The sequence below is a fragment of the Bombus bifarius genome, unplaced genomic scaffold (assembly GCF_011952205.1).
Source record: "Bombus bifarius isolate JDL3187 unplaced genomic scaffold, Bbif_JDL3187 scf7180000007996, whole genome shotgun sequence".
NCBI classification, from domain to species: domain Eukaryota; kingdom Metazoa; phylum Arthropoda; class Insecta; order Hymenoptera; family Apidae; genus Bombus; species Bombus bifarius.
In genome coordinates, this window is record NW_022884376.1 from 858726 (window position 1) to 884150 (window position 25425).

General features: G+C 35.5%; 5 protein-coding genes across 7 annotated transcripts in view; 4 read left to right on the forward strand and 1 right to left on the reverse strand.

The window, feature by feature from the left end:
* Positions 1 to 1062: 1062 nt before the first annotated feature.
* Positions 1063 to 4209, reverse strand: LOC117205897 (adenylate kinase 8). The gene is given in 10 exon segments (XM_033444722.1): positions 1063 to 1953; positions 2033 to 2204; positions 2278 to 2387; positions 2453 to 2577; positions 2662 to 2839; positions 2959 to 3098; positions 3162 to 3254; positions 3343 to 3439; positions 3500 to 3817; positions 3894 to 4209. Coding segments are annotated over 10 exon segments (1596 nt in total). The 5' UTR covers positions 3990 to 4209; the 3' UTR covers positions 1063 to 1686.
* Positions 4210 to 4340: 131 nt separating this feature from the next.
* On the forward strand, positions 4341 to 6916 carry LOC117205896 (ATP-binding cassette sub-family F member 1). Its single transcript, XM_033444721.1, has 5 exons — positions 4341 to 4770; positions 4845 to 5070; positions 5140 to 5785; positions 5864 to 6042; positions 6120 to 6916. Exons 1-5 carry the CDS (start codon positions 4418 to 4420, stop codon positions 6612 to 6614), a joined length of 1899 nt encoding a protein of 632 aa, XP_033300612.1. The 5' UTR covers positions 4341 to 4417; the 3' UTR covers positions 6615 to 6916.
* Positions 6917 to 7208: 292 nt separating this feature from the next.
* On the forward strand, positions 7209 to 12892 carry LOC117205895 (dual specificity mitogen-activated protein kinase kinase hemipterous-like). The gene is made up of 8 exons (XM_033444720.1): positions 7209 to 7601; positions 8142 to 8599; positions 8690 to 8869; positions 8946 to 9080; positions 9171 to 9418; positions 10547 to 11239; positions 11324 to 11611; positions 11690 to 12892. Exons 1-8 carry the CDS (start codon positions 7445 to 7447, stop codon positions 11823 to 11825), a joined length of 2295 nt encoding a protein of 764 aa, XP_033300611.1. The 5' UTR covers positions 7209 to 7444; the 3' UTR covers positions 11826 to 12892.
* Positions 12893 to 13746: 854 nt separating this feature from the next.
* Positions 13747 to 19879, forward strand: LOC117205966 (histone-lysine N-methyltransferase EHMT1). 3 transcript variants are annotated; one of them, XM_033444845.1, is made up of 12 exons: positions 13747 to 14944; positions 15020 to 15615; positions 15688 to 15738; positions 15814 to 15917; positions 15992 to 16634; positions 16703 to 17035; positions 17121 to 17349; positions 17417 to 17623; positions 17706 to 17962; positions 18041 to 18291; positions 18362 to 18537; positions 18989 to 19879. In XM_033444845.1, the coding sequence occupies exons 1-12, from the start codon at positions 14121 to 14123 to the stop codon at positions 19143 to 19145; spliced, it is 3828 nt and encodes a 1275-aa protein (XP_033300736.1). In that variant the 5' UTR covers positions 13747 to 14120; the 3' UTR covers positions 19146 to 19879. The 3 variants fall into 3 exon arrangements, with proteins under 3 accessions (XP_033300736.1, XP_033300737.1, XP_033300735.1); XM_033444846.1 differs by having other exon boundaries at positions 15817 to 15917; XM_033444844.1 differs by having other exon boundaries at positions 15688 to 15917.
* Positions 19880 to 21358: 1479 nt separating this feature from the next.
* The window catches only part of LOC117206015 (voltage-dependent calcium channel type A subunit alpha-1-like), a 28517-nt gene continuing 24450 nt past the window's right edge, over positions 21359 to 25425 (forward strand). Inside the window, exon 1 of the mRNA XM_033444961.1 lies at positions 21359 to 21735. The gene's annotated coding sequence lies outside the window, so the exon portion shown is untranslated. The remainder of the gene's footprint in view (positions 21736 to 25425) is intronic.

Below are 25425 nucleotides of genomic sequence, written 5' to 3' on the forward strand. Positions count from 1 at the left end.
TCGATGGGAAGATCGTTGCGACGTTATGCGAGCCTAATGCATCTGTAATACCAGCGAAAAAAAAATGTTTCTGTATATGTATGATGATCACGTAGTACACACTTGATGTTCAACGCATACTCGGGATATCCATACGGGTATAGGGTTGCAGATGTCCAAGTAGGATGATGCACGTGATATGGATATCGAGGATACAGGTGACCCTATCGTGTCTCGTGTGCTTTCTTCTATCCTAATACTCGAGCTTATTTCGTCTTTTGAAGTCCTTCTAATAATAGCCTGGGATCCTTCTTCTTTGCGTGATTGTCTTTCGTTCGATGTGGGAAATATTATATTAAAACAATTTTTCAAGGATAATCGATATACGAATACCTAATGCCAATAGACCTAAAGCTTATAGACATCCTATCCAGTATAGGTAGATAGGATTAATACTTGATAACATATAATATCTATGTTAATTAAACTAGATCAGCTACTTCCAGAACTTGCAGAAAAAAGAATCATTTCGTGTCATCGATAAAACAGAGAATAAAAATTGATCGGTTACTTGCTAAAATTTCAAAGTCACAAAGACGTTCTTCCCCTCTCAGTTTACGATTACTTCAATACTTAAGAAACATGTTTTATACTGGAATATTGCTTCCAACATTTATGCAGCATTTCCTTGCATTTCACCTCCATCCGACTCTACTTTCCTCGACCCAAGTTTCCTCTTTACTTCCGGGTTGTACGTAGTTTTACAGAAATCAATTCCGATCGGTAACTGAACCGACGAATTTTTAACTTATCCAAGTTTGAATCAAAGTAGTCGTTGTAACGGTGAATTCTACTTTTACGCAAAAGTAAGTAATATAGTACAAATTTTTATCCTTTGAATAAAATAGCAAAACTGTTTCGTCGGATCGTACTTCCAATAACGCGATAAACAACCAATCCTTATGTTCGCAATTAGCCATCGCGAATATCTCGATAATATGTAGAACACATACATCACATTCTCTCGATATCAGGATGAAGACATCAAGCACGCAATTTGGCAAATTTCTCCTGAAAAAGGCAAAGGTCTTAGTAACTGCTGGGCAAAGTAAGCAGGATTTCATCGTTCGTAGCAAGTCCTGCGTACATTCTGCAATCGTGTTGCGACCTATCCCACTCTATACACCCTTGATCCGGAAATATGCTTCGCGTTTGAGGCAATTATACTTGTTAATGTAGCCGCGTGATATCCTTAATTCAACTATATACTGTATTCTTTTCTCGACGAAACACTGTTCACTTCCACATCGATATACTACCCGTGGTGCGATTCCCAAGCAAACAGGTTGACGTATCGTCTACAGTCCACGTAATCGTTGATCCTACTACTCGCAGAGCAAATAATAATATCGAAGGACGTCGCTAAAGTTTATTAGCACAAAGATTATTGTAAGGAAATACAAGTAAGTAGCTGTATTTCACAAATTTTCTATCGAAATATGCTTATATCGATAATTCTTCACATCGTAATTTAAACAATAAAAGTAATAAAAGTAGCTATACGTATTAAAAAATCCATACATGGCATCATGCAAATGGTGTGATGTTGTGGAAATAAGATGCTCTGCGTACTAGGATAACAGGATGCATTAGAAGTATCCCGTTTTCTACCCTTACGGAAGGTAAAGTAGGGTCGACGGCTATAAGTTAGATAAAAGTATACGTCGGCTCGGGGGCACGTATATTATCAAACACGCTGGAATCGGGCTCGTCATCCGGGTCAAATTCGTTGCTCATGGGATCGATCACAGGTGAAGGTCTTGGCACCCTCGAATACCAGGGTGGAACTGGACGCATTATACTTGCTTCTACCTTTTCTCGGACGATCCTTTCTTCCTCGTTTCCATCGATCTTTATCGCGGATTCGCCTGCATACTGCATCATGTCGATCACATTCTCTTCGTACTCTTGAAGCTGTAATTTTTCAACAATTAAAATCATAGACGCGACGATAAAAAAATAATTTTAATCGCAATAGTAGCCGCGTTCTTACATCTCGTTCTACGATTAGTCTGAAATCTCTGGGATGTACACCTAATTTGCAATCATCGTTAACGGCATAATTTGCTGTCGACAAAATGTGCTTGCTTCCAGTGACAATATTGTATCTACGATTAAGCAGTCTTTCTCTGCAAATGTCACCACTCGCTTCCACAAATATTACTCTAAAATATTTAACACGCTGAACAAAATTTTCACAAACTTCTTCAGCTTTGGACATTTGTTTCGCTTTTTTACCTATTTGGAGGCGTAGGATTCAAATCTAATAGTTTAAAATCTTCTACAGTTTTTGGATATCCAGTTAAAACCCAACCCCTTTTCAAACACTCATACCCGGATATGTGTTTCTGAAAATAATAACATTGTAACACAATTATTGATTCGATACATTTATCCATTGATTTTATCATACTTCGACGATTTGAATCCTAATTTCAGGCTTCGGTCTTTCCCCCCATTTGTACTCGAACAATCGAAGCATTTCCCCCAAAGGATTCTGTTGTAAGCGCGCCTGTTCTGCGATATAATCGTAATCAACTAAAATAGATGACAACATTTACAACTCGTAACGAGTTATCGAGCAACGAGAAGCTAAAATAGGCTGTAAAATAAAAGTAGTACTGTGAACAAGATTGAATCGTTCGGCCAAATATTTTGCTAATGTAGTGCAACCAGATCCCCTAAATCCAATAAGCGCAATGCGAAAAAGCGACGGTGCTCCACAATGTTTCTTTGTTTTTGCCAGTTTTGCACAATCTTTTCCAAGTTCGTCGATGGACCTGATACCTACCTCGACTGCCTTGAAATCAATTTTTTTTTTTCAAGTCAACAATTGTACTTTCACTATTCGCCGACATAGAAGCACAAGTATTATAAATTTAATTACAGACACAAATTCTTTTTAAAAGTTTAACTAACTATTAAACAATGCCTGTACGCTTCCAATAAGCCCCGACAATTTTTCAAGTAACGACGATTTTTTATATTTTTCTCTGTGTCTGTAGGATTACATGTTTCGCGGCAAGCGAATGCATCTGTGCAAATATTTCCCCAGTTTTCTAAAACAGGAAAATTATGTAAATTTATCGAATTTAGAGATATACCGTTCTTCGTAGTTGTACCATTGTCATCTGAAACTATAAGTTGTATCACATGCGTTGGTATTATTCCGCTACGCTGGAATATTTGTGCTTCTCTTTTCGTTCTTGGTAAGTCTATGAGACAAACCAAAGGACAATTTCTTAGGTATTCCATCTTTTTAAATCGTGCTATAAATGTATCTACACGTGTGTAATTTATTACCAACTAATAGCCATCCACTTTCATGAAAAGTTCCGCGTTGTAGAATTTTCTTCATTGCATATGCAAGATCTTCCGATTCCTCGCACCGACAATCATCCTAATAGGGAAAATTCATTTCTTGAAAAGATAAAACAAAACTGTGAATCCTTTCGCTTACGTCATGCTGAGAGCAAGCTTTACGAAGATCTTTCAAGGTTAAAGGATGTACTCCCAATTCTTCGCGAAGAACATTAGCTAAGGCCATTCTATCTGTCCATATGAAATATTTTTTCTTTTTTCTTTTCAATTCAAGCAAATAAGTCTTAAAATAGCGATCCGAAGAAGTCTATCTAAGATAATTCTATCTACCAAAGTTTGCAGGTGCGATAAGGATAATGTTAGGAACATTGAGTCTTTTAGCAGCAAGTTGAAGATATTGCTTCATAAATACAAGATGATCTTCAGGTTTTTGGATCATTAATTGAGTTGCTATTTCCTATATACGTTTCGTTTTTGTAAGATTTTGATAAAACTGTATTATCGGTTATATTTGTAATATGAAGGTTATTTACGTAAAACAGTTCGTATAAGCGATGTTTCTCCATATAAGCCATAAATCTTGCGTTAATGGTACGCGCTTTCTTCTCTATTTCCTGCAATCCCGCCATCTTTTATGTTAAAATATTCGAGTTTAAAAAAACGTACTTCTATCTCGCTATATTTTATCATAAAGGATCGATACATTTTTTATGGTATCTAATAGATCTACTTCAATTGTTTCCCCTCTCTCATTTATAACAATATATTATAAACATATCGTGTATTATTTTTTTGTTTTTACCTACTTTACCTTTTAGAAAGTAATACAACACTTACGTTACTTAAATTGATTTACTTTTTTCCAATAGTTTTTATAAAACATCAATTTCATTATTCTCATTGAATATTATATATACATTTATAAAACACTGCAATATGCTAAGACTAAGTATGCAGAGAATTGGATGGCGCCACGTGTTTTTATACTTTTTGTGTGTTACTAGATCTCAGGAAAGTGTGGAATATTGAGGTTAGATAGTTAGGTGCACGTTTCAGTATGTCAACCGATAAAAACATATCAGATGTCGCGAAAAAGATATCCGATATGGAGGTGGAAGAAACAGGGAAGAAGCTGACGCATAAAGAAAAGAAAAAATTGAGAAAGCAACAGGAATATGAAAAAACGATGGAAATGTTAACGAAGACCGGTGGTCAGGGTCATAGCGAACTTGAAACTAATTTCACTGTTTCTCAGACTCAAAGTCAACAGCGTGGTAACCAACAATTAGAAAATGCTGTTGATATTAAGGTTGAAAATTTTAGTATTGCTGCAAAAGGAAAAGAACTATTTACCAATGCCAGCTTGTTAATTGCACAAGGCAGACGTTATGGTTTGGTAGGACCAAATGGGTATGTATTTTTTCACTTCCTAATTCATAAAATATCATTTCGCTATCTTATTAAATCTTTATTATATATTTCAGTCATGGAAAAACTACCTTACTTCGTCATATAGCAAAGCGAGCTTTTGCTATTCCGCCCAACATCGATGTTTTATACTGTGAGCAAGAAGTTATTGCTGATGATACGCCAGCTGTGGAAGTAGTACTTAATGCAGATATAAAGTGTAAGAAATTAATGACAGAGTGTAAAAAATTAGAAGAACTGGTAGAACAAGGAGATACCTCTGTCCAAAACAGATTACAGGAGGTAATTCATTGAATGTAAATGTGTATATAAATATTTTATTATTGTACTATAATAATACATTTTTTATAGGTTTATGAAGAATTAAAAATTATTGGGGCAGATTCTGCAGAACCACGAGCTAGAAGAATTCTTGCTGGTCTAGGATTTAGCCGTGCCATGCAAGATCGTGCGACAAAAAATTTTTCTGGTGGCTGGCGTATGCGTGTTTCTCTTGCTAGAGCTCTTTTCTTAGAACCAACGTTACTGTTGCTCGATGAACCAACTAATCATTTAGATTTAAATGCTGTTATTTGGTTAGACAATTATCTTCAAGCTTGGAAAAAAACATTACTTATCGTTTCCCATGACCAGAGTTTCTTAGATAATGTGTGTACAGATATAATTCATTTAGATCAACAAAAATTGTTCTATTATAAGGGAAATTATAGTATGTTCAAGAAAATGTACGAGCAAAAGAAGAAAGAAATGATTAAAGCGTATGAGAAACAAGAAAAACGACTTAAGGATCTGAAAGCTTCTGGTCAAAGTAAAAAACAAGCTGAAAAGAAACAGAAAGAAGCCTTAACTAGAAAGCAGGAGAAGAACAGGACGAAAATGCAAAAACAAGAAGATGATAATGCACCTGCGGAATTGTTACAGAAACCTAGAGATTATATAGTGAAATTTAGTTTTCCTGATCCACCTCCATTGCAACCACCAATTCTTGGTCTTCATAGTATGTTATTATTATATTATATACATTACATTGCTTTATATTACAATAAATGATTTGAAAATTCATATTTTATTTCAGATGTAACCTTTCATTATGAAGGGCAAAAATCATTATTTATCGACGTTGATTTCGGTATCGATTTAAGTTCTAGAATAGCCATAGTTGGGCCTAATGGGGTCGGTAAATCTACATTTTTGAAGTTACTAACAGCTGATTTACAACCTGTGAAAGGGGAATTAATAAGAAATCACAGATTAGTAAGTAACAGTAAAAATTAATTTTATTATTTTAAATGACAAATTCGTATACTTAAATTATGCTTTATCGTTTTTAGAGGATAGGAAAATTTGACCAGCACTCTGGCGAACATCTAACTGCTGAAGAAACGCCGTCGGAATATCTAATGCGTTTATTTGACCTTCCATATGAGAAAGCTAGGAAACAATTAGGAACATTTGGACTTAGCTCTCACGCGCATACAATTAAAATGAAAGATTTATCAGGAGGTCAAAAGGCACGAGTAGCATTAGCTGAATTATGTTTAAATGCACCTGATGTTGTAATTTTAGATGAACCAACAAATAATTTGGACATAGAATCAATCGATGCGCTAGCTGATGCTATCAATGATTACAAGGGAGGAGTTATCATCGTTTCTCACGATGAGCGTTTAATTAGGGATACAGAATGTTGTTTATATGTAATCGAAAATCAACAGATTAATGAAATTGATGGAGATTTCGATGATTATAGGAAAGAACTGCTGGAAAGTTTGGGAGAAGTCATTAACAACCCAAGTATAGCCGCGAACGCAGCTGTTCTACAATGAATATTTTTGCTTTGTAGGATAGTAATAATTTCCAGTGGCCCATAAAATCGATCCCTTTAAATAAATATTCCATCAATATATTAATTGTTTTCTCCATATTAGCTTCTTTCCTATAATAATATTGCCAATTCTTTATTATTACGTTTGAAATATGACTATCAATGCTTTAAATACGAGATAATTTGTGCTTTGAGATGCATCAAGTTTGATAGGACTAAAAAAATTGTATTATAATAGTCAAAACTTTTAACGCGAATTACAATTATTACATGAAATGCTGGAATATATTGTTCTTAATGAAATGATTTTATTACCTATAAAATTAAGATATTCTGATTCTTTAAAGTTTTCACACGCTTGATAGTTACAATTTATTTCAATAATTAGACATATTAATCAGGTCTTCAAAAAAACATTTATATACATTTGTATTATTAAGGTCTGCAAAATTGTATTCTATATTATAAATATTTACTTTCCGTTTGTAGAAAAAAAATAGAAATCATTTACATATTGATCTCTACTTAAATAACATGTACATATATGAATTTGTATGAAAATGAGAATATATATGTATATATATATATTATACATATACGATATTATGTAGTTAGAAGATGAAATAATTTTCCTTGGAAAACTTTCTTATCATAAACTACTCTAGTGATTTCTAAGAAATTTAAAGAGAGTTGGTTCTACTGAAATGCGTATAACCGGCGGCGCAATGTTCGCTGCCAAAAGGGGCAGACGAGTGATGTGAAAATTGTCAAATATTTTGTGCGAGGTGGTGTCCCGCGGTGAATTTGATAGTGTTCCAAAAGACCGTCGCAATGTCCAGTACTCTAGAGAATAAGATTCTGAATTTACAAGAACGTCTTAGAGCAGAAAATGAATCAAGAGATAGAGATAGACAGAACAGCGAGGTTGGACCAGGAACGAGTCTTCAACCGTCATCCTCGGGGTCTGTCTCGAGTTCTGCCTCACGACGTGAGTTTAATTTAAACGACACTTATAAAAATAATAAAATCTTTTCTTGACGTTTTTTCCAAAAATTTCCAATTGAATTTTGCTTTTACTACTTGTCGTACAGGTTATGTTGATCATCACAATTTATTCTGTTGATTCTATATACGATACTCTTTTGGTCTTCTTATCTAACGCGTAGTTTATTTCATTCAACCTGTTGGTAAATTAATAACATTTATACACGCATATGTTTTTCATTTTGATAAATAGATTGTGTTTTGAGATAAACAGAAATATGTTTAAATGAATCATAAACAAACACAATGTACTTTTTTTTAATGGAAGAATCTCTTTGTAATGATAAGGATGATTATTTTCTTTTATCTAGTTTTGAATTGTTATTTGTCTTCAAGCAAACTTGTTAATGTTCGTCCATCAATAATAAAAGACATTGCATGTGTATTGAAAATGTAAGATTATTTTTTTATTGAAGAATGTATGTCACTTCCTACACCTCTAGTTAGATATAAAAATGATTTTGAACTCTTATCTTTAATGTAGCTCCAATTCCAACATTGAAAGTCTCACAGATACCTCCAAAGAAACAGGATAGTGAATTTGAATCAAAACTACAAGAAATCATGAAAATGAATGGTATTTTAAATATTAATGGTCAGAGGTATCAAACTGAAATGAAAGACTTAGAACATCTAGGTGAATTGGGAAATGGTACCTGTGGACATGTTGTTAAAATGAGGCATAAACCTAGTGGTGTACTCATTGCCGTTAAACAAATGAGGCGTTCTGGTAACGCAGAAGAGAATAAAAGGATAATTATGGATCTTGATGTTGTGTTAAAATCACATGATTGTCCATATATTGTGCAATGTTTGGGTTGTTTTATCACCGAATCTGATGTGTGGATTTGTATGGAACTAATGGCAACTTGTTTAGATAAATTATTAAAAAGAACCAGGCAAGCAATGCCTGAAGAATTTTTAGGAAAAGTTACAGTAGCAGTAAGTAAATCATAAGTTTATGATAAGTCTTATATTTGTCTTAATTCTACCTGGATTATTATTTATGTAAAAAGAATTATATCTTTACAGACAGTAAAAGCATTATCATATTTGAAAGAAAAGCACGGTGTAATTCACAGAGATGTGAAGCCTAGTAATATTCTTCTTGATGAAAGGGGAGGAGTTAAGTTATGTGATTTTGGTATATCTGGCAGATTAGTTGATAGTAAAGCAAAAACTAGAAGTGCAGGATGTGCTGCTTACATGGCTGTTAGTACACATAATGTTATTTCTTGTTATGCTGAAGTTTAAAATTGTTTTATAAAATACTGCTATACTTTTGCAGCCTGAAAGAATTGATCCCCCAGATCCAACAAAACCAGACTATGATATAAGAGCCGATGTTTGGAGCTTGGGTATCACTTTAGTCGAATTAGCTACAGGAGTATTCCCTTACAGAGATTGTAAGACTGATTTTGAGGTAAACTGAGTATATTATATAAACATATATTATATAAATGGTAGTATTTGATGTGTTTAAAATGCTCGTTATACTTATATGAATTCATAGGTACTGAGCAGAGTAGTGCAAGATGACCCTCCCTCCCTTCCACCAGATGTACTCTTCTCAAAAGAATTTAGAAATTTCGTGAGTTGTTGCCTTACAAAAAATTATAAACATCGTCCAAAATATCATAAACTCATGGAGCATCCTTTTATCCGAAAACACGATGTACCACAAGATGAAGGAACAAACTCCTCAGTACTAAATTCTGGTTGCCAATGGTTTGGCAGAGTTATGCAGCAATTAGAGCCAAGGTAAACTGTTAATAAGCGTATATCGTAAATATTACAAGATAGTTTTCAAGTATTGTATAGAAAATTTTTGATTAAAAGAATCATGTGACTTTAGAAAATGTGGTAGAGATATGTGCTATTAGAAAAGACCATTCTATAGGAAACGAATAGAGTTTTAAACATGGCATGATATTCCCAACTAATATTATAATGATTTGGTTTGGTTTGAAAATAACCGGGTATTGTTCTTTTATATTAGTTTAAAAAATTTTTAACACACTTCAGCATTCATGGTTAATGGGTAGGTATTAAAGGAGCTCGAAAAATTACACTGAGTTTTAAAGTTGGATTTTTGTTGGATACTACTAGTTTTTATATATTTATCTTTTATTCATTGCCAAACAACATTTACAAACCTGTCCATACATTTCGATTAAAAGTTTGCGTGCGTGTTAAATTGTGTTGCAGCGTTGAGCTTGAGGGAGGCAGCGCAGCATAGCATCCCCTCTCCCTCGCCCCTGCCCCTTCTTCCATTTTCCTTAAAAACTTACCCATAAACTCCAAAAAACTTAAAAAAAATACACCTCACAATTATCCAAAAATCTGCCCGATTTTCATTTCGAGTTGTTTGGTTTGTGCACGCGCCTGTTACACACCCCACCCTTCAACCCCTACTCATGGTAAGCATTGTTTTTATTTATTTGAATATTCGTTTATTTGTCTTTATATTATGTAGCGATCATTCAGTGGCACAAATAAGATTTCCCTGTGCACACTCCATTCATTATAAAATAGTTATATTTGTTTAATTATATTTGTATTGTTATCCTTATCTTAAACGTTAGAATATGTCAGTTAAACATTTTACTTGTGTTTTTAGCATGTAATATTTTGAATTTTTTAATTTTGACCACAGATGTTCTTTATGACCTTGGTAAAAATTCCTCTATCCTCGTTTGTGTTGCATGATTCTATGATTAACGTTCTAACTTCTATTAACCCTCTATAAACTCAAGTTTTTTGCAGAACCAACATGATACAATTATCTTGGGTACCAGTGACATTTTTACACAAATCAAGTTATTTTGGGGGACCAGTAATTCTTTTTTGATGATATGTAAAACCGTAGTTTAATATTGTTGAATTCAGTTTCAGGTTGCCAGGGTGGCAGCAACGAGTTGCGGGTCATGTATCTTTGAAACAAACAGCTCATCTCAGGGCTCAGTCTGAAGTACCAGCTTTCCTACGAAGCAATGTCACCAAAGACTCACAGAACTCCAGCTTTTTGCCATTTCATCAACGATCAAATAGTGAGAATGGTGCGAACTATGTATCTTATAGTCCATACGCGCTTAGACGAAAGGAAATTTCCAGGCCGTTTTCTCCTCCTTCGTCCAATGACATGGATACATCGGAATCGAATTTTCAACGACCGTATTCACCATATAGGCATGCCGATCAAAATAGGGATTATTCTTCGAATCATTGTTCTCTTAATGGACAAGGTAGGCAAGAAGGAAGACCGTTCTCTCCTTATCGACAGGATGCTAGTACAATAGACGCGGGAAGTAGACTCTATTCACCATATCATGGGCGCTTCACGGAAGATCGAGACACCAGTAAAGAAAGATGGCAAGGTGTCTCTAGATCTTTAAGTCCGTTTGCTCGTGATTATTCACCTTGGAGAAGAGAAAACGTTGACCCTCCAAATGTAGTACAATCAACTGAAAGTGGGCGGTATTCTCCGTTTCTTCAACAACGATTAGGACAAACTCCATCTGTGCCTCAAACTCATCCCCAAACTCAAGATATTTATGGTAGTCCTATGATTAGTCGTAAAAGGTAAATAACGATAAATGTTGTAACCCGTTGTTGGTATGATTAATAGCGTAGATATTATTATATATATTCATTTTTTAAATGCAGGTTTCCTTCTGAACCCCCTCCACAAGGATCTCATGGTTCTACTAGCCCCGAATTATTAATTTCCCGTTTTGCTCATCAATTGAAGCAAGAACCGTCACCTGTTATGCCACCTGTTCAGGGTGGGTCTAAAGAATCTGCCAAGAAGCGTTTTGCTTCTTATGTTCGTCTTAGACTTGGAAGCGAACGTGCTCCTTCGCCGGAACCACCGCCGAGATTGAGTCGCGGTGAATCTCCTCTTGCCCTTAGAAGGAATTTAGTGGATCAAGCCTCTCCTTCTTTTGCACGAAGGTATTGTTTTTCTTTTTTTGACTTCAAGCGTATATAAGATGTGAACAGTTTTTTAATTCAATGCATATTCTTTTCAAGGTACGTTTCGTCTTCTCCACCTCAACCTCCACCGAGAAGATTGTCGGAAAGCAATTCCGTGCCCGGTAGCCCTCAACATGTACGAGCTCGACTACGTTACACTCCCGAACCTCAGAGGAGACCTCCGCCTCCATAACCCACCGTTACGATTAAATCATATTCCTTGTTGGTGCCATATGCGATAAAAGTAATTGAATTAATCACATGTACCACGTAGAACGGTGTTATAATCAACGATGGTTGTGCACACAAGTGACCTGTGCACGGTGTACTTGAAAACAGTTCTAAACCAAAAAATAGTTGTTTGTAATACTCGGTGATATTGTGAATTCTAATTTAGTACGTATTTTAAAGAAGAACTTGGATACGTACTATGTATGATGTTATTATTGAACATTGAATATTGCTCGTAAGCACGAAAAGAAAAGTTAGACTCCTAAATTCGAGAGGACGGTCTTTGGGATTCATTTTTGCACGATTTCCGTGGCTGTAACGTACCGCGTTGAACTACTTTGTCAATAACTCTCTTATCGACGTGTATTTATATAGGATATGCAATTACTGATGCAATACGATGCTCAACTTTTTATATTGCTTGTAAAGATATAAATAAATGTAGTATGTTCGACGTTTTTCTAAAAAAAAGCGACAAAAAATAAAAAAAATTAGAAAAAAACAAAAAACTAAAAGATAAAAGAAAATCTTTATTAGGAGATGCGGCATCGTACTGAACGCGTAAACCGTTCCTATCATTCTTCGTTTACGCTTCTTTTCTTATCGAGGAACAAGCGAGAGTATGTGAAACCAAACATGTAAAGCAATTCTCTCTTCCTCGGGCGGCCTTGCAGTATCTCTGCAACTCGACTTAGCAATGGCGACATTTTTCACATTCATTATCGTTTGTAAAATAATACCAAACACATACAGCGATCACTAGATCGATTGAGTGAAAACCAAATTATAAGAAATATTAACGACGTCTCCGTAAGGGAAGCACAAATATTCACGTCTCCTAGATTCTACGAGTTTCAACAGATGTATATTATTTAAAATAAGAGGCGTGTTTGGGCTAGTACGTTGTAATTATTATTTTTAATTAACATTTATTCATTAACTTTGTTCAATCTACACTCGTAATCACCTTTGTCGCTTATTTGACAAAAGGATCTGTTGCAATGTAAATAAACTTATATTTATACGATACCATTGACTCGTTTCATTTACCCTGTATTAAATTTCAGAATAGGTCGTGAGTAATTCACTAGCATCTATGATTACCTATCTCGCATTGGCGCTGCCATTTATTAGTTACAATGTATTTTTATCATGTACTGCCACGTAACGTTAAGCAATTTCTTTTCGTCAGGCGCTCATGCGCGATGCTATTATTGCACTGTAATGGTTTCATTTAATTACAATAATTTCACTTTCTATTTTGTTACGAATGTCAATAAAATTACGAAGTAACCGCGTTAACATATTTATCTGAAAGATCAATTATACCTATTTTACATCAGGAATTTTAATATATAATTCATTAGTAATGAAATGATATTTGTATGTACACTAATCTTGCTACTTTCATGTATGTAAATGAATATGCGTAAATATGCAGAATAATGAATTTTTTCTGAAGGTATGAAACTGTTAGGTATGAAGACATTATATGAAATCATGTATATAAATAATATATTAATTTTCACTTCTGGATTGTAATTTTTAATTGTATGGAAAATAAATCTCAGTAGAGAATGAAATTATTACTTTATTAATAATTATTAAATTATTAATGAAATTCTTTTGATTTAACGAATTAGCAAAGAATTCATTATCTTTTTTGTTTTCAATGTGTAAGTGTATAGATTTATGATCGTACACTATATAGATATGCATATTGTACATTTTTCATGTAATTCGTGTATATTTGCATTATTTACACGTAATGTAATATAAAGAAAACATTATATAATTCTTGAAAATTATAAGAGAGTACATGATCTTGTACGAGAAGGGCTTGGTCGAAGATCATTTTAAAAATAAATTCTTTGCTCGAATCGGCCCGTCCCTGAGTAATCAATATGGCCTCCAGGTCTACGCGGGGCACGCTAGCGTAGTGTAGATATTTCTCCAAAAATCTTTAGAACAAATAGTTTCTGTGATAATGTAATTAGTCAAGCTATTGAAAAGTGTATGGAGAGATATTTTCATGGTGTTTATAATAATATCAGTGATAGTATTCAGTCAGAAAGAGATTTAGAAGGCATTCCATTGCCTTTGTATCTAGTTGCACTTTGCGGAAGACATCGTCAACGTTGCAGTACGATCCGGTAGTCGTTCAGCGTTTAGCGATTAATTTATTGGCCATCGAATTTTATGATGAGGTGGCATTTTAAGTGTAAGGATTCATAGTTTCCAGTTAATATCTATTATTATGTCGGAGGATAAGAGCAAGGAAGATGCCACGATGGAGGGTTGTCAAGAAGGGGGCGAAGAGGCTGCCGAGAGGGTCGAAGATAAGGTCAGTATCCAACAGATCCTCGAGGGTATGACGAATGAATTTAACAAAAATGTGAGTCCCGTAAAAAGTACAGAAATTAACCGATCAGAGAAGTCAGATCACAAGGAGATCGAAAAACCGGTGATGCCTCTTGACGAAATGCCACCAGATGAGAAAGAAATTGCTGGAGCAAAGGATGAAGAAGATGTTCCAATGAAACAGAATGCCGCGGAATCAACGTCGACGGATGAAAATCATAAAGAAGATGAAAATACTGGGAAACAGGAAACTTTGAAGAAGGATAACGGAATTCCGCGTATTGTCCTTACATTCAGGACAATTGACGAAAATACCGATCACGGTAAAAAAACCAAGATATCAAGTTGCTCTTCCAACCTTACTTTAGTTCCTGATGAATTAGCAAATTGTGATCAAATTGGTGGTGTTTCTGTCAAGATTGAAAATTCAGATGAAAATTCTGACACTGTTGAAAAATCAGATTCAGATGAAGGTAGAACGGAAGAACCGGTCAAACAATCTAAAAACAGAGAACCAGAAGGAAATATAGAGGAATCAAAATCACCAAAGGAAGATACCAGTGTAATAACAGAAAATAAAAATACTGTTCTTAATGAAAAAACAAAGACTGATGAACCAGATACTTCAACAGAACCTGTAGAAAAGGTGGATCAAGCAGACAGTACAGTCCCAGTTACTAGGAAAAGAAGAACAGGACGACCTAGATTAAGAGCACTTAGGTTTCTTATTTTCCTTTATCCTAAATATGTAAAATATTATGCATGATATTCGTAAACATTCTATGACATTTTTAGTGATCACACTGAAGAATCTCCAGGTCCTAAACGTTCAGCTCGACGATTATGTAAAGAAACATTGAAGAGTACTGTGCTAGAAAGTGCAATGGCAAGAAAAGAAAAATCTAATTATACAGAAGAAAATTTACAATTTAAAAAACAAAGGAAATATAACAAACCAGGGAGACCTAAGAAGGTGATACAGGGGAAAGATCAAAATAAACAGTTGCAAGCTAAACCGCCTGACATACGTCAGGAAATAGAGTCTTCTATTTCAGATGGAAATATCACTATTTCTGAGGTAAACTCAACGTTAGAATATTCTAGAAATTCTACCATATCAGAAAATATTGTAAATGAAACAGTGCTGGATGAGTCACAAAATTTTTCATCCGACTTTGATGGTATGCCGAAATTGTCTCCTATGATAAAAAGCTCAGACTCACAAGCAAAGCTAGGGAACTCAATTGGCAATTCCACAAATGATGACATATCTTTAGCAGATATTGAAAAGCCATTTTTAAAGCCAGCTGCTGGTAGGCCTAAACGAGAAAGGGGAAGGCCTAGAGGAAGTCAAGCTGCGAGGAAAATAGCTAAAGTAGATTCATTTGAAGGTATAAAAAGAAATACAAAATATATGCTTTTATTATACTTTACATAGTATAATTTCCATTATATCTTTTTAGATGGATCTGTATCAGTTGCAGAAACAGGCAGAAACAACGATTATCCCGAAGGTAATATTTCAAAATTTCTTGATATGCGTAATTATCATAAAAGAAGTGATTTTATTAATTTGTATATAACTCTAGAAGGCATAGTACCTGCTAAAAGAACAAGGAGAAGTATGGTTCCAAGTCCAAGTCCTGCAGAGGGACAAGCTGCGAAGCCAGAATCAACAGCGATTATAAGTGAAGTTAGTATAGTATAGTAAAATGGTACAATTAGTATTTTTTATTCCAGAGATACATGTTTCATTATATTTTTCAGACATATGGTCAATCAATGTTATGTTTATGTCAAGTAAGGTCTCAACTATATGTGACAATCACTGGTTCTGGGGCACCATTATATTGTACTGCGATAGATTCGATCGATAATAGATTGGTAGGTTGTTGTAATGAAGTTGATAGCAATGATGTAGCAATGAGAAGGCCGAGTACACGTGTTCCTTTTATCATTTTATGTCGAATGCACAAAGAAAGACTTTTAAGACATAATTGTTGTCCTTCTTGTGGGCTGTTTTGTTCACAAGGAAGGTTTGTACAATGTATTAATGGTCATCAATATCATCGTGAATGTGAAATTTATCCAAATAAAAAGGGTGTTTGTCCTCATTGTGGAAATGAAACTACAGCATATGATGTAATGGTGACCATGAGTGGCTTAAGAAAACCTGTATTCATTCCGACCCGAAAGAAGTTCTCAAAACTGCCTTCTGCAAAAATGAGTTTACCAGGGAAAGGTGATAACACAAAGTTGGCAGAGCGTCCTCCTAGTCCTCTAATTCAAGCAGATATTATTAAGATACCTGAGCCATCTGTTAATACTGAGAGGCCGGAACGTTATACTATCATGAGCCTTTACACATCTGTAAAGAATGGAGATTTGGAAAAACTGGTTAACGTTTTAGGTACATTGCTGTACCATTTCTGCTTTGAAAGTACGAGGAATGGCTCGTAATGACTCTTAATATTTTAGCATGTGGATACAATGCAAATCATACATTCCGGGATTATGCTCATCGGACTGGTCTTCACATAGCCGCGGATAAAGGTCACTTGTCTTGTGTACATGTTTTGGTACAAGCTGGCGCTCAATTAGACGTGATGGATAGAAATCAGTTGACACCTTTGATGTTAGCCGCTAGTAAGGGTAAAGCTGATGTGGTAAAATACTTAATAAGGATAGGTGCTGATGTTACATTGAAAGGAGAAGATGGTATGACTGCTTTACACATGGCTGCTAAATCTGGTCATTTAGAAGTGTGTAGAATAATTTTGACAGAATGCAAAGCACCAAGAACATTAGTAGGTAATTAAATTTTTACTAAAGTAGCGTTATATTGTTTGAATAGGTTCAATATTATGTGTAACAATAACTTCTTATGTTCTGTTAGATTCAGTGGATGATGGTGGATGGACTAGTTTAATTTGGGCTTGTGAGTTTTGTCATACCGATGTCGCGCGATTTTTGTTGGATAAGAAGTGCGATCCTTTAATTCGAGATGCAGAACAAAACATAGCGTTACATTGGAGTGCTTTTAGCGGAAGTTCAGAAATTACAGAAATGCTACTTAATGAAGGGTGTGACGTGAACGCTGTCAACGTTCATGGGGACACACCTTTGTAAGTATTTTAATGCTTATATAGTTAAAATAATTAAGTTTTTGTACAATATTTAATGACGTTACAGGCATATAGCTGCAAGACAAGATCAGTATGCAGTTAGTGTTCTTTTATTAGCTCGTGGTGCTAAAATAGGAGAAGTTAATGCTGCAGGGGAAACTGCAGTAAATTGTTGTACAAATGATGGTGATACTATGTCTGCTTTAAGATTAAATGCCAAAGTCAATGAACTTTCTGAACACATGTGGGAAAAAACAATCAAAATATTAACTAAGTAATTATCAGAATGAATATGTGTTTATCTTCAGTAGAGTAATAGCGATATTAACGATATTTTTAATGATTTATTTTTATAGTGATATTTCACGTGGTAAAGAAACGAATCCGATACAATGTGTCAATGGGTACGATTCTGAAGATAAGCCAACAGATTTTCTTTACGTGACTGAAAATTGCTTTACCAGCAATATAAATGTTGATCGTACGATAACGTCCTTACAATCTTGTCGATGCGAAGATAATTGTAGTTCAGAGAAGTGTTTATGTGGGAATATAAGTTTAAGATGTTGGTACGATGAGGAAGGAAAATTGATTCCTGAATTTAATTATGCAGGTATATTAAATATGCTGCTTAAATGTTAATGTTTCTAATATGTAGAATAAATGTTTAGGTGTTTTATTATTTATCTAGATCCTCCAATGTTGTTCGAGTGCAATCCAGCGTGTGATTGTAATCGTATAACGTGCAATAACCGCGTTGTTCAGCATGGATTAACGCAAAGGTTTCAATTATTTCGAACGAAAGGTAAAGGATGGGGACTTAGAACGCTACGGCACATTCCTAAAGGTTCCTATGTATGTGAATATGTGGGCGAGATTATTTCGGATTCTGAGGCAGATCATCGAGAAGACGATTCTTATCTATTCGATTTAGATAATAGAGTAAGTATCAAACATTTTATATCTGTACAAGATCGAATACTTTAACTCAAGAGATTCTATACGCGTGCAGGATGGAGAAACATATTGTATCGATGCGAGACGGTATGGAAACATTGCTCGCTTTATAAATCATTCTTGCGCACCCAATCTCTTGCCAGTGCGAGTGTTTGTTGAGCATCAGGATTTGCATTTTCCTAGGATAGCATTTTTTGCGAATCGCGACATCGAGGCAGATGAAGAGCTCGGGTATGTTAAAAAAAAACGATTGGCACGTGAAAATCACGATACATGTATATACTAGTAAACGGCGTTTCATGCTATTTCCTTTGGTTAATAAAACCCACTTCTGATTTGGTTTTGGTTGGCTAATCGTCATCGCTGGTAATTTTGGTTTCTTCGCCTTACTCATTCTCAAAGTCCTGCTTGACTCTTTCGAAACATGTGAGCTTGATATTGTTTCCATATCTTAAAATAGATAAACTGACACATCGAGTATGATATTTATTACTTTATTTTCCTTTTCTCTTGCTGATTTCGAAGATGGTAAGTTTCGTTATACGATATTTTATTCCACGAAGGAAAACGTATTGTCAGTGTACTGTAAGAATGCTCGAAGATCATGTTATTCTTGAACATCGATTTTCATTAACGTAATTTATTTATCACTGAAGACCAATACGGAATTGTTTGCCTTCAGCTTCGATTATGGAGAGAAATTCTGGATAATAAAATGCAAGTCATTCACATGTACCTGTGGAGCCGAAAACTGCCGATATTCTGAGAAGACTATACAAGTTACTTTGGACAACTACCGCAGAAAAATACAGCAAGAAGAAATGCTGGCAGCTCAATAATCGTAATCCTAAAGCAATTTAGCAAATTCTACACACTTATTTTAGTTATTAGTTTAATGTTTTTCCTTCTTATTACTCGGAATGTTAAATAGAGAATCTCAAAGTTTTTCAACTTGTTTAAAACAATCTTCGTACGATTTAGTCTGTGAAATTGAGAAAAGTACAAGTACAAATGGTGATGGGATCTTCGTAGGAAGAATAACTAAAATGATGTTATCTTGCTATTCGAGCTAAGAAGGAACTACGTTTTTCTTATTCCAGTTCGTCAAAATCGAACATATGTCCATATGTTAATTTACTCAACTTGACCATATTTTTCCTATTTCTGCCGATTATCTCGTGAGAATATGTCTCGGGAGATGTGCCACCTTACGATTCTTTCCTCTTTTAAATGAAGTAATATGCATAATATATGTTGTTACATAGATCTCGTATATAATGTACGAGTTATAATGGAATGTGTGTTTGTAACTGCTATAGTTTTGCGAATGATGTGCGTGATTAGGAAAAAGTAAATCGCTGATTGATGTACATTATGGATGCAGTGCATTCGAAGTTCGTAACAACTGTCATGTTATGATTAAAGTTACGAGTTCGATACTTGCTTATTCAGTTTTATAGAATGATTGTTTATAAATGTTCGTTTCATTACGAACAGCTTAGAACATAAGTACACCTTTTTGTACAAATTATTGATTTTTTGTATAATAAAAGAAATGTAGTTCTTTTCAAGACATATTGTATTTTCGTTTGATTATACTCGTCTAATATCGACTAAATTCAATCTGCAATACTGATAGTAATAGAAGAAATTCAATTTTGATAAGAAAAGCTACAGCAACAAGTCTGAAGTAATCCACTAGATGTCACTAGATACTTATTTGATACAATTAACAATGGATCTTGGAAAGATGTTTTGATCAATAATTTGTTTCAAAAACAAGTATCTTTCTCTCTCTCTCTCTCTGCCTCCTCCTTTCTCTTTTTATATGTAATGAAAAAGATTTGCAGGTATGAAAACATATCGTAATTATACCATAGATTTAATATTTTATAGGAAGTTGTGTCTAACTGATGATCTAATTGTTATACAAATTAAACTATTGATATCGAAACAATTTATAAGTACAAAGGAAATATAGGATAGACAAAAATATAATCATCTATCATTATAATTTTAATTTTGCTCTACAGAATCGGTAAGGTTGAAAATGACATTAAAATGGTAACAAGAATGGCAAGTCCTTTAACGGTAAGAAGTAGATCGGTCGGTATATGGTATATATCGTATATCTCATATTCGTAAGTGCCATTATTATAAAGTGTATATATATATATTTATACGATTAAAAAATTATGATTATTAATTATAATTTCTTTCTATGTTAAATCCATGATAAATATGAAAGATTTTGGAATTACAAAATTATACAAAATTAAAATGTATTAGGTGTTAAATCTGTGTTGTACATTTCATTTACGACGAAAATTTAAAATTTTCCAAAGGTTTTGTTTTCTACTACGCAGTACGCGTCACTGAACGATCATCAATTCGTCAATAAAAAGCAAGAGTCTAATACATTTTCCTTAAACGTCGCCTAAATACATGTTTTCCTTAAAAGCAAAGCACGTATATGTATATAACAACGTTAACGTGTTCAACGAATTATTCGTACTTTAAATTACTCGTACTTGTCATATTACAGTGCGTTCGTTTAAATGATACATTCCGATAAATTATACCAAGAAGATATTTGAGACATACGTACCTTTCGGATTCCGGTAGACGAGATTACATATCTAATCCTTGGCTACTCTCCGTCAGATCATTTCATCGATTATGTCGTTGCACAAACACAGGCATTTTTTATATTTCACAAGAATATCGTTTTTTGAAACGTACCTCTTTAGGCTAAAAATCTATGGCAAAACTTATACGTTTTCTTTCACAAACACTCGCGATTACTCCGATATAAACTTTACGAAACCAAACGATCGATCGCGTTACGCGTTTTGATAACGTTCGAAAATGTTACGCTCGAAGAAAAAGTACGTCGACAGGACGCACGAAAACGAACGCGAGGACATTTGGAGTTCGAACGAGGCAGGTTCGCGCGTTGATTGGTGGAGGGGGGTCTGGCGGTTGGTGCGCAAGTCGATGGTGATTGGCTGTGATGACAGCGGCGGTCGGGGTAGTCGAAATTCAAGCGAAGAAGCGGCAGTTAGTATAGCGACCGTCGAGCGCTTGTAAGCGCTATACGTAAGTAGCTGCGTAGAATTATAGTATAATTTTTGTTTTCATTCGTGTTCCGTTTGTGGGGCAGTTTATCGTCGCGTTTGCCCTTCGTTTCGATTTTTCCGGTACGGTTCGTGGTAGTGATATACGATCTTGTTCTTCGTGGAAACGCGGAATAGGGGGTTCGAGTATCGTTAACAATGTCATATTCCGGCGTTACCGTGATACGTTCTGTGACAGTGAATTAGTGGTGGTGAGCATCATCGAGCACCGATTACTATGATGACCAGCTGACGGATAGATTATTCTTCCACGTCCCTACGGCGTCAACGGGATTGCCAAAAATACTGGAAGGTCAGTGTCTCGCATATATTCGATAAAATGTACGAATCTGTATCATCGGTAAACGAAAAAAAAATGGCAGAATCGGCGCGAATATTAAATATAATGCAGACACCCAATGCTGGGTGTAGATACGTTCGTATAAATTAAAATCCTTGGATTTTCGGGAGAAAAATACACGAGAAAACGTTGAAAGACGTTAATGGTTTTCGCGAGATTGTAAAAATTTTTCCGGGAAAAAACTTCGTAAATATAACATCGGTCATGTACTGTCATAGCAAAGAGTCGATCGCTGGTACATTCCATGTTTTTTCGAACAATACGAGAAACCTTTCACGCGATCTATCATCTGCTATTTTTTGTTCGTTCTTTTTTGCAAATCGTTAATTTGTTAGTACTGAAAATATCTTTTAATGCTGCTTGTTCAGAGAAGCTTAATTTATTTAGTATGCATATAGTATAGCAGTAATATATGCGATAACAAGTAAGATGGAAGTAAGCTTTTATTTTCTAATTTTTCTGGTTAATGTATTTTCTAAACACATACACGTATCGATAAATAAGATACGTAACATACTGTAGGCGAAATTACATACGTGACAAGATAAAATAGAAAAATGTTCCGTTTCCACGTTTCATGGAATTTTTCAGCTACTCGAGCGTTGATTAACATATCAGTAATCAAGATTTTACTGTACGTGTTGTGACACGTTCTATCCATTCTAATCTCTGGTTGGAAAATTTGCTCGTACAATCGTGCCACGTTTTATGTTTCCCTCTTGACACCTGTATTTAGTTCGTTCACAGTCGACAAGTTCGAAATTTTGCGCAATCGTTGTACTCTCTTTCTCCTTCCCCCTTCGTTCATTCATTTTTACAAACGTTCAGTCGCGTACGAAATTATTTAATCGAAAGCAACCTTTCCGGTCGAACAACGTTCTTCGGTACCTTTTGTCGTTCGTCGTACCCGTGCAACAAATAGTCGCCGAGGGTTAACGTCTGAGAACCGTAAAGGAGAGATATCTGATCCGAGCGATGAAACGCGAGACGAGAGAAAAGGAAAAGAGACGGTGATAGCGAAAACGCCAGCAGTGTCAAACACGCCAGGGATTTGTTCGAATTGCGAACACGTTCGACAAACCGCAGCTTTGCTCGACGCAAATTTTTCTTTCTCTATTTGTATCTCGTATTAAGAAATTCGTAACTGCTACGATCGTCGCTCTCTCACGTAGACAGAAATGTTACCCTTACCCGTTTCGCTACCATGGTCGAGATATCTCGCGAGTCTGTTTCCTTTTTTTGCAGTTACAGCTCTCGCCCAAATAAACAAACACACGGAATATTTCTTTCGCGAATAACTCGTCGTACGAACGATGTTTTGCCTCGGGATAATTCGTACAAATTCGGTGACCTTGTCCGTAGTGGTGACGAAGCATTTAAGAGAAGCAGAAATTTTTTAAACGATTTTACTTTCTTCGTGAGCTCACGATACCTTCGATACTTTCTTTGATAGAATATTTAAATAAGAATATATTGGATGCGAACAAGCCTCGACCGCGTGTGTCTTTTATGCAGATTTAAAAAAAAAAAGACTGTCGCTTGAAAATCTTTTTTCGACGATTTAACGAAAGAATCGTGGAATATACGGTAGAAAAAATGTTTTATCGCTTTCGGCGTACACGTAGAACTAAATAATATCGAAAGCGAATATCGAAATAACAGTTACCCGCGTTGAATCGTTTTTCTTTGCTGCGATTTCCGTTTAAAGTCGCAATAAATTTTTGCGCTCTCTGTTCGCTTTAAATAAACGCTCGACAAAGATGCGATAGAACGTCATGCACGCGTACACAGACGAAAGAAAGTCACGGTTGATGTTGGAACAAAGTCATTAGCTTCTTTGTAAAAAGTTTTATGCGATTTCGCGGTGGAAATGTGAATATTACTATAGCGGAACAAAAGGGGTATACGTGCTCGTAACCCACAGCAAATGTCAAAGCTACCTTATGACGATCTGTCGGGGGGGTAGGACGAAACTGCTTTTCGATCGAGGAAATGTCACGTCGTCGTGTCTTCGTCTCTGTCGCATACGCTTTCGAAAATTACGCATTGAAAGGATTGTTTCGATTCTATGTCGATATTTTACACGGAACCTTAGTTTGCCAACGTGCTTTGACGTTTTGAAAATGAAATATTTATACCGTATTTACCTCGCACGGCTCCCGAAGGCTCGAAAATTTATCAATTTTTTCCGGGTATCCGGCGTTTAAGATTCGAAATTCAAGAATAAGCTTCTTAAAAGAACCGTAAGGTACGTTGCGTGGTCCGTTGCTTGCCGTACGGAGTCGATCGACGAAACTAATTTAGTCTTCCTCCACTTTGGAACGCGATCAGTCGCGTTTCGTTTGGTGTTCGATGACTCAAGAAGACTTACTTCGCGATATTATCTTGTTGAAATACAACGATATTAATCTTATACAGGCACGTACACGGGCATTTGAACAGGACATTTACACAGGTGATACTCGCTACCGTATAGAGAGTGGGGTTGAAAATCTTTAGGGGACCATGGGTCGCCACGTACGGTCAGTCTGAGAGTAACTGGCCAACAGTCAACGATCCATAAATTCTTCGCCTGCACACTTTGTTAATTATACCGTATCATTCACTTATATTTTAAATACATTTGGTTCTGTAATTCTGTTTAATAAATATCACCTAATATTATTTCAACATAAACATCGTGTCTTCCACAGATCATTTATCTTAACTTTAAGACTAAATTCTAACGTATCTCTTAACGCCTTTGTCCTTTGTTTCGCAATTTATCGCGGTTTATCGGGATTTATCGCAATTACAAATATATTATTCAACCCGTTTAATCGTCCTTCCATATGTATTATTATCACGAGCCATGGTAAATCGAGATCGAAGGGTCTTTATTCGTAAATCGTACGAAGCACGAAGTGCATATGAAAAACGTCGCGTTTGCAGAGCGTGGTCATTAGAAAACTCGAGGTATAGTATCTCAAGTCAGTAGATAAGAAAGTAAGAAAGTCATAGGAAAAAATTGTTCGAAGAATGCGTGCACGCGAGAGTCGAAGCCTTTCTCCCGTGATTGCGATCTTCTCTTCTCTTTCGTCGTGTAAAGCACCAAAGCATGCACATATAATTTGTCTTGAACATTCGGTAGCGACGAGGTGTTCGTCCGTTAACACGGAGATCCTCTCCGATAATCGAAACGACCTCGACAAAGTGTACGAGTCCAGTCTAAATAAAGATCATCGTAGACGAATTCCGTCCTAATTTTTGACCTGGTCGTTTTCTCATTTCTCGGCCTATTTAGATGGCCGATAGGGCGCGATCGAAGGATAAGCGGATAGAGAACGCGCGCGACCCTCGAAAAATTGTCCCGCATGAAATTGAAACGAAAGTTTCACACGCGGTGGAAACTAATTGTACTTTCCTATCGGCTTTTCTATTTCGTCCTTTCCTGTCTAAGTTTCACACGCAAACTGTTGCGTTTATCTTTTGTTTTTCGTGTTCTTGCTATCGACGTGTCAAAAGCGGAAAAACACACGGACGACAGTTACATCGATCACTCGAAAGGTTCTTCGTAACGGTTACGATTCGTTGGCCTTTCATCGTACACGAGCGAGATACCTGTATTATATGCGTATTATAGCACTGTGTGTTCGAGATTGA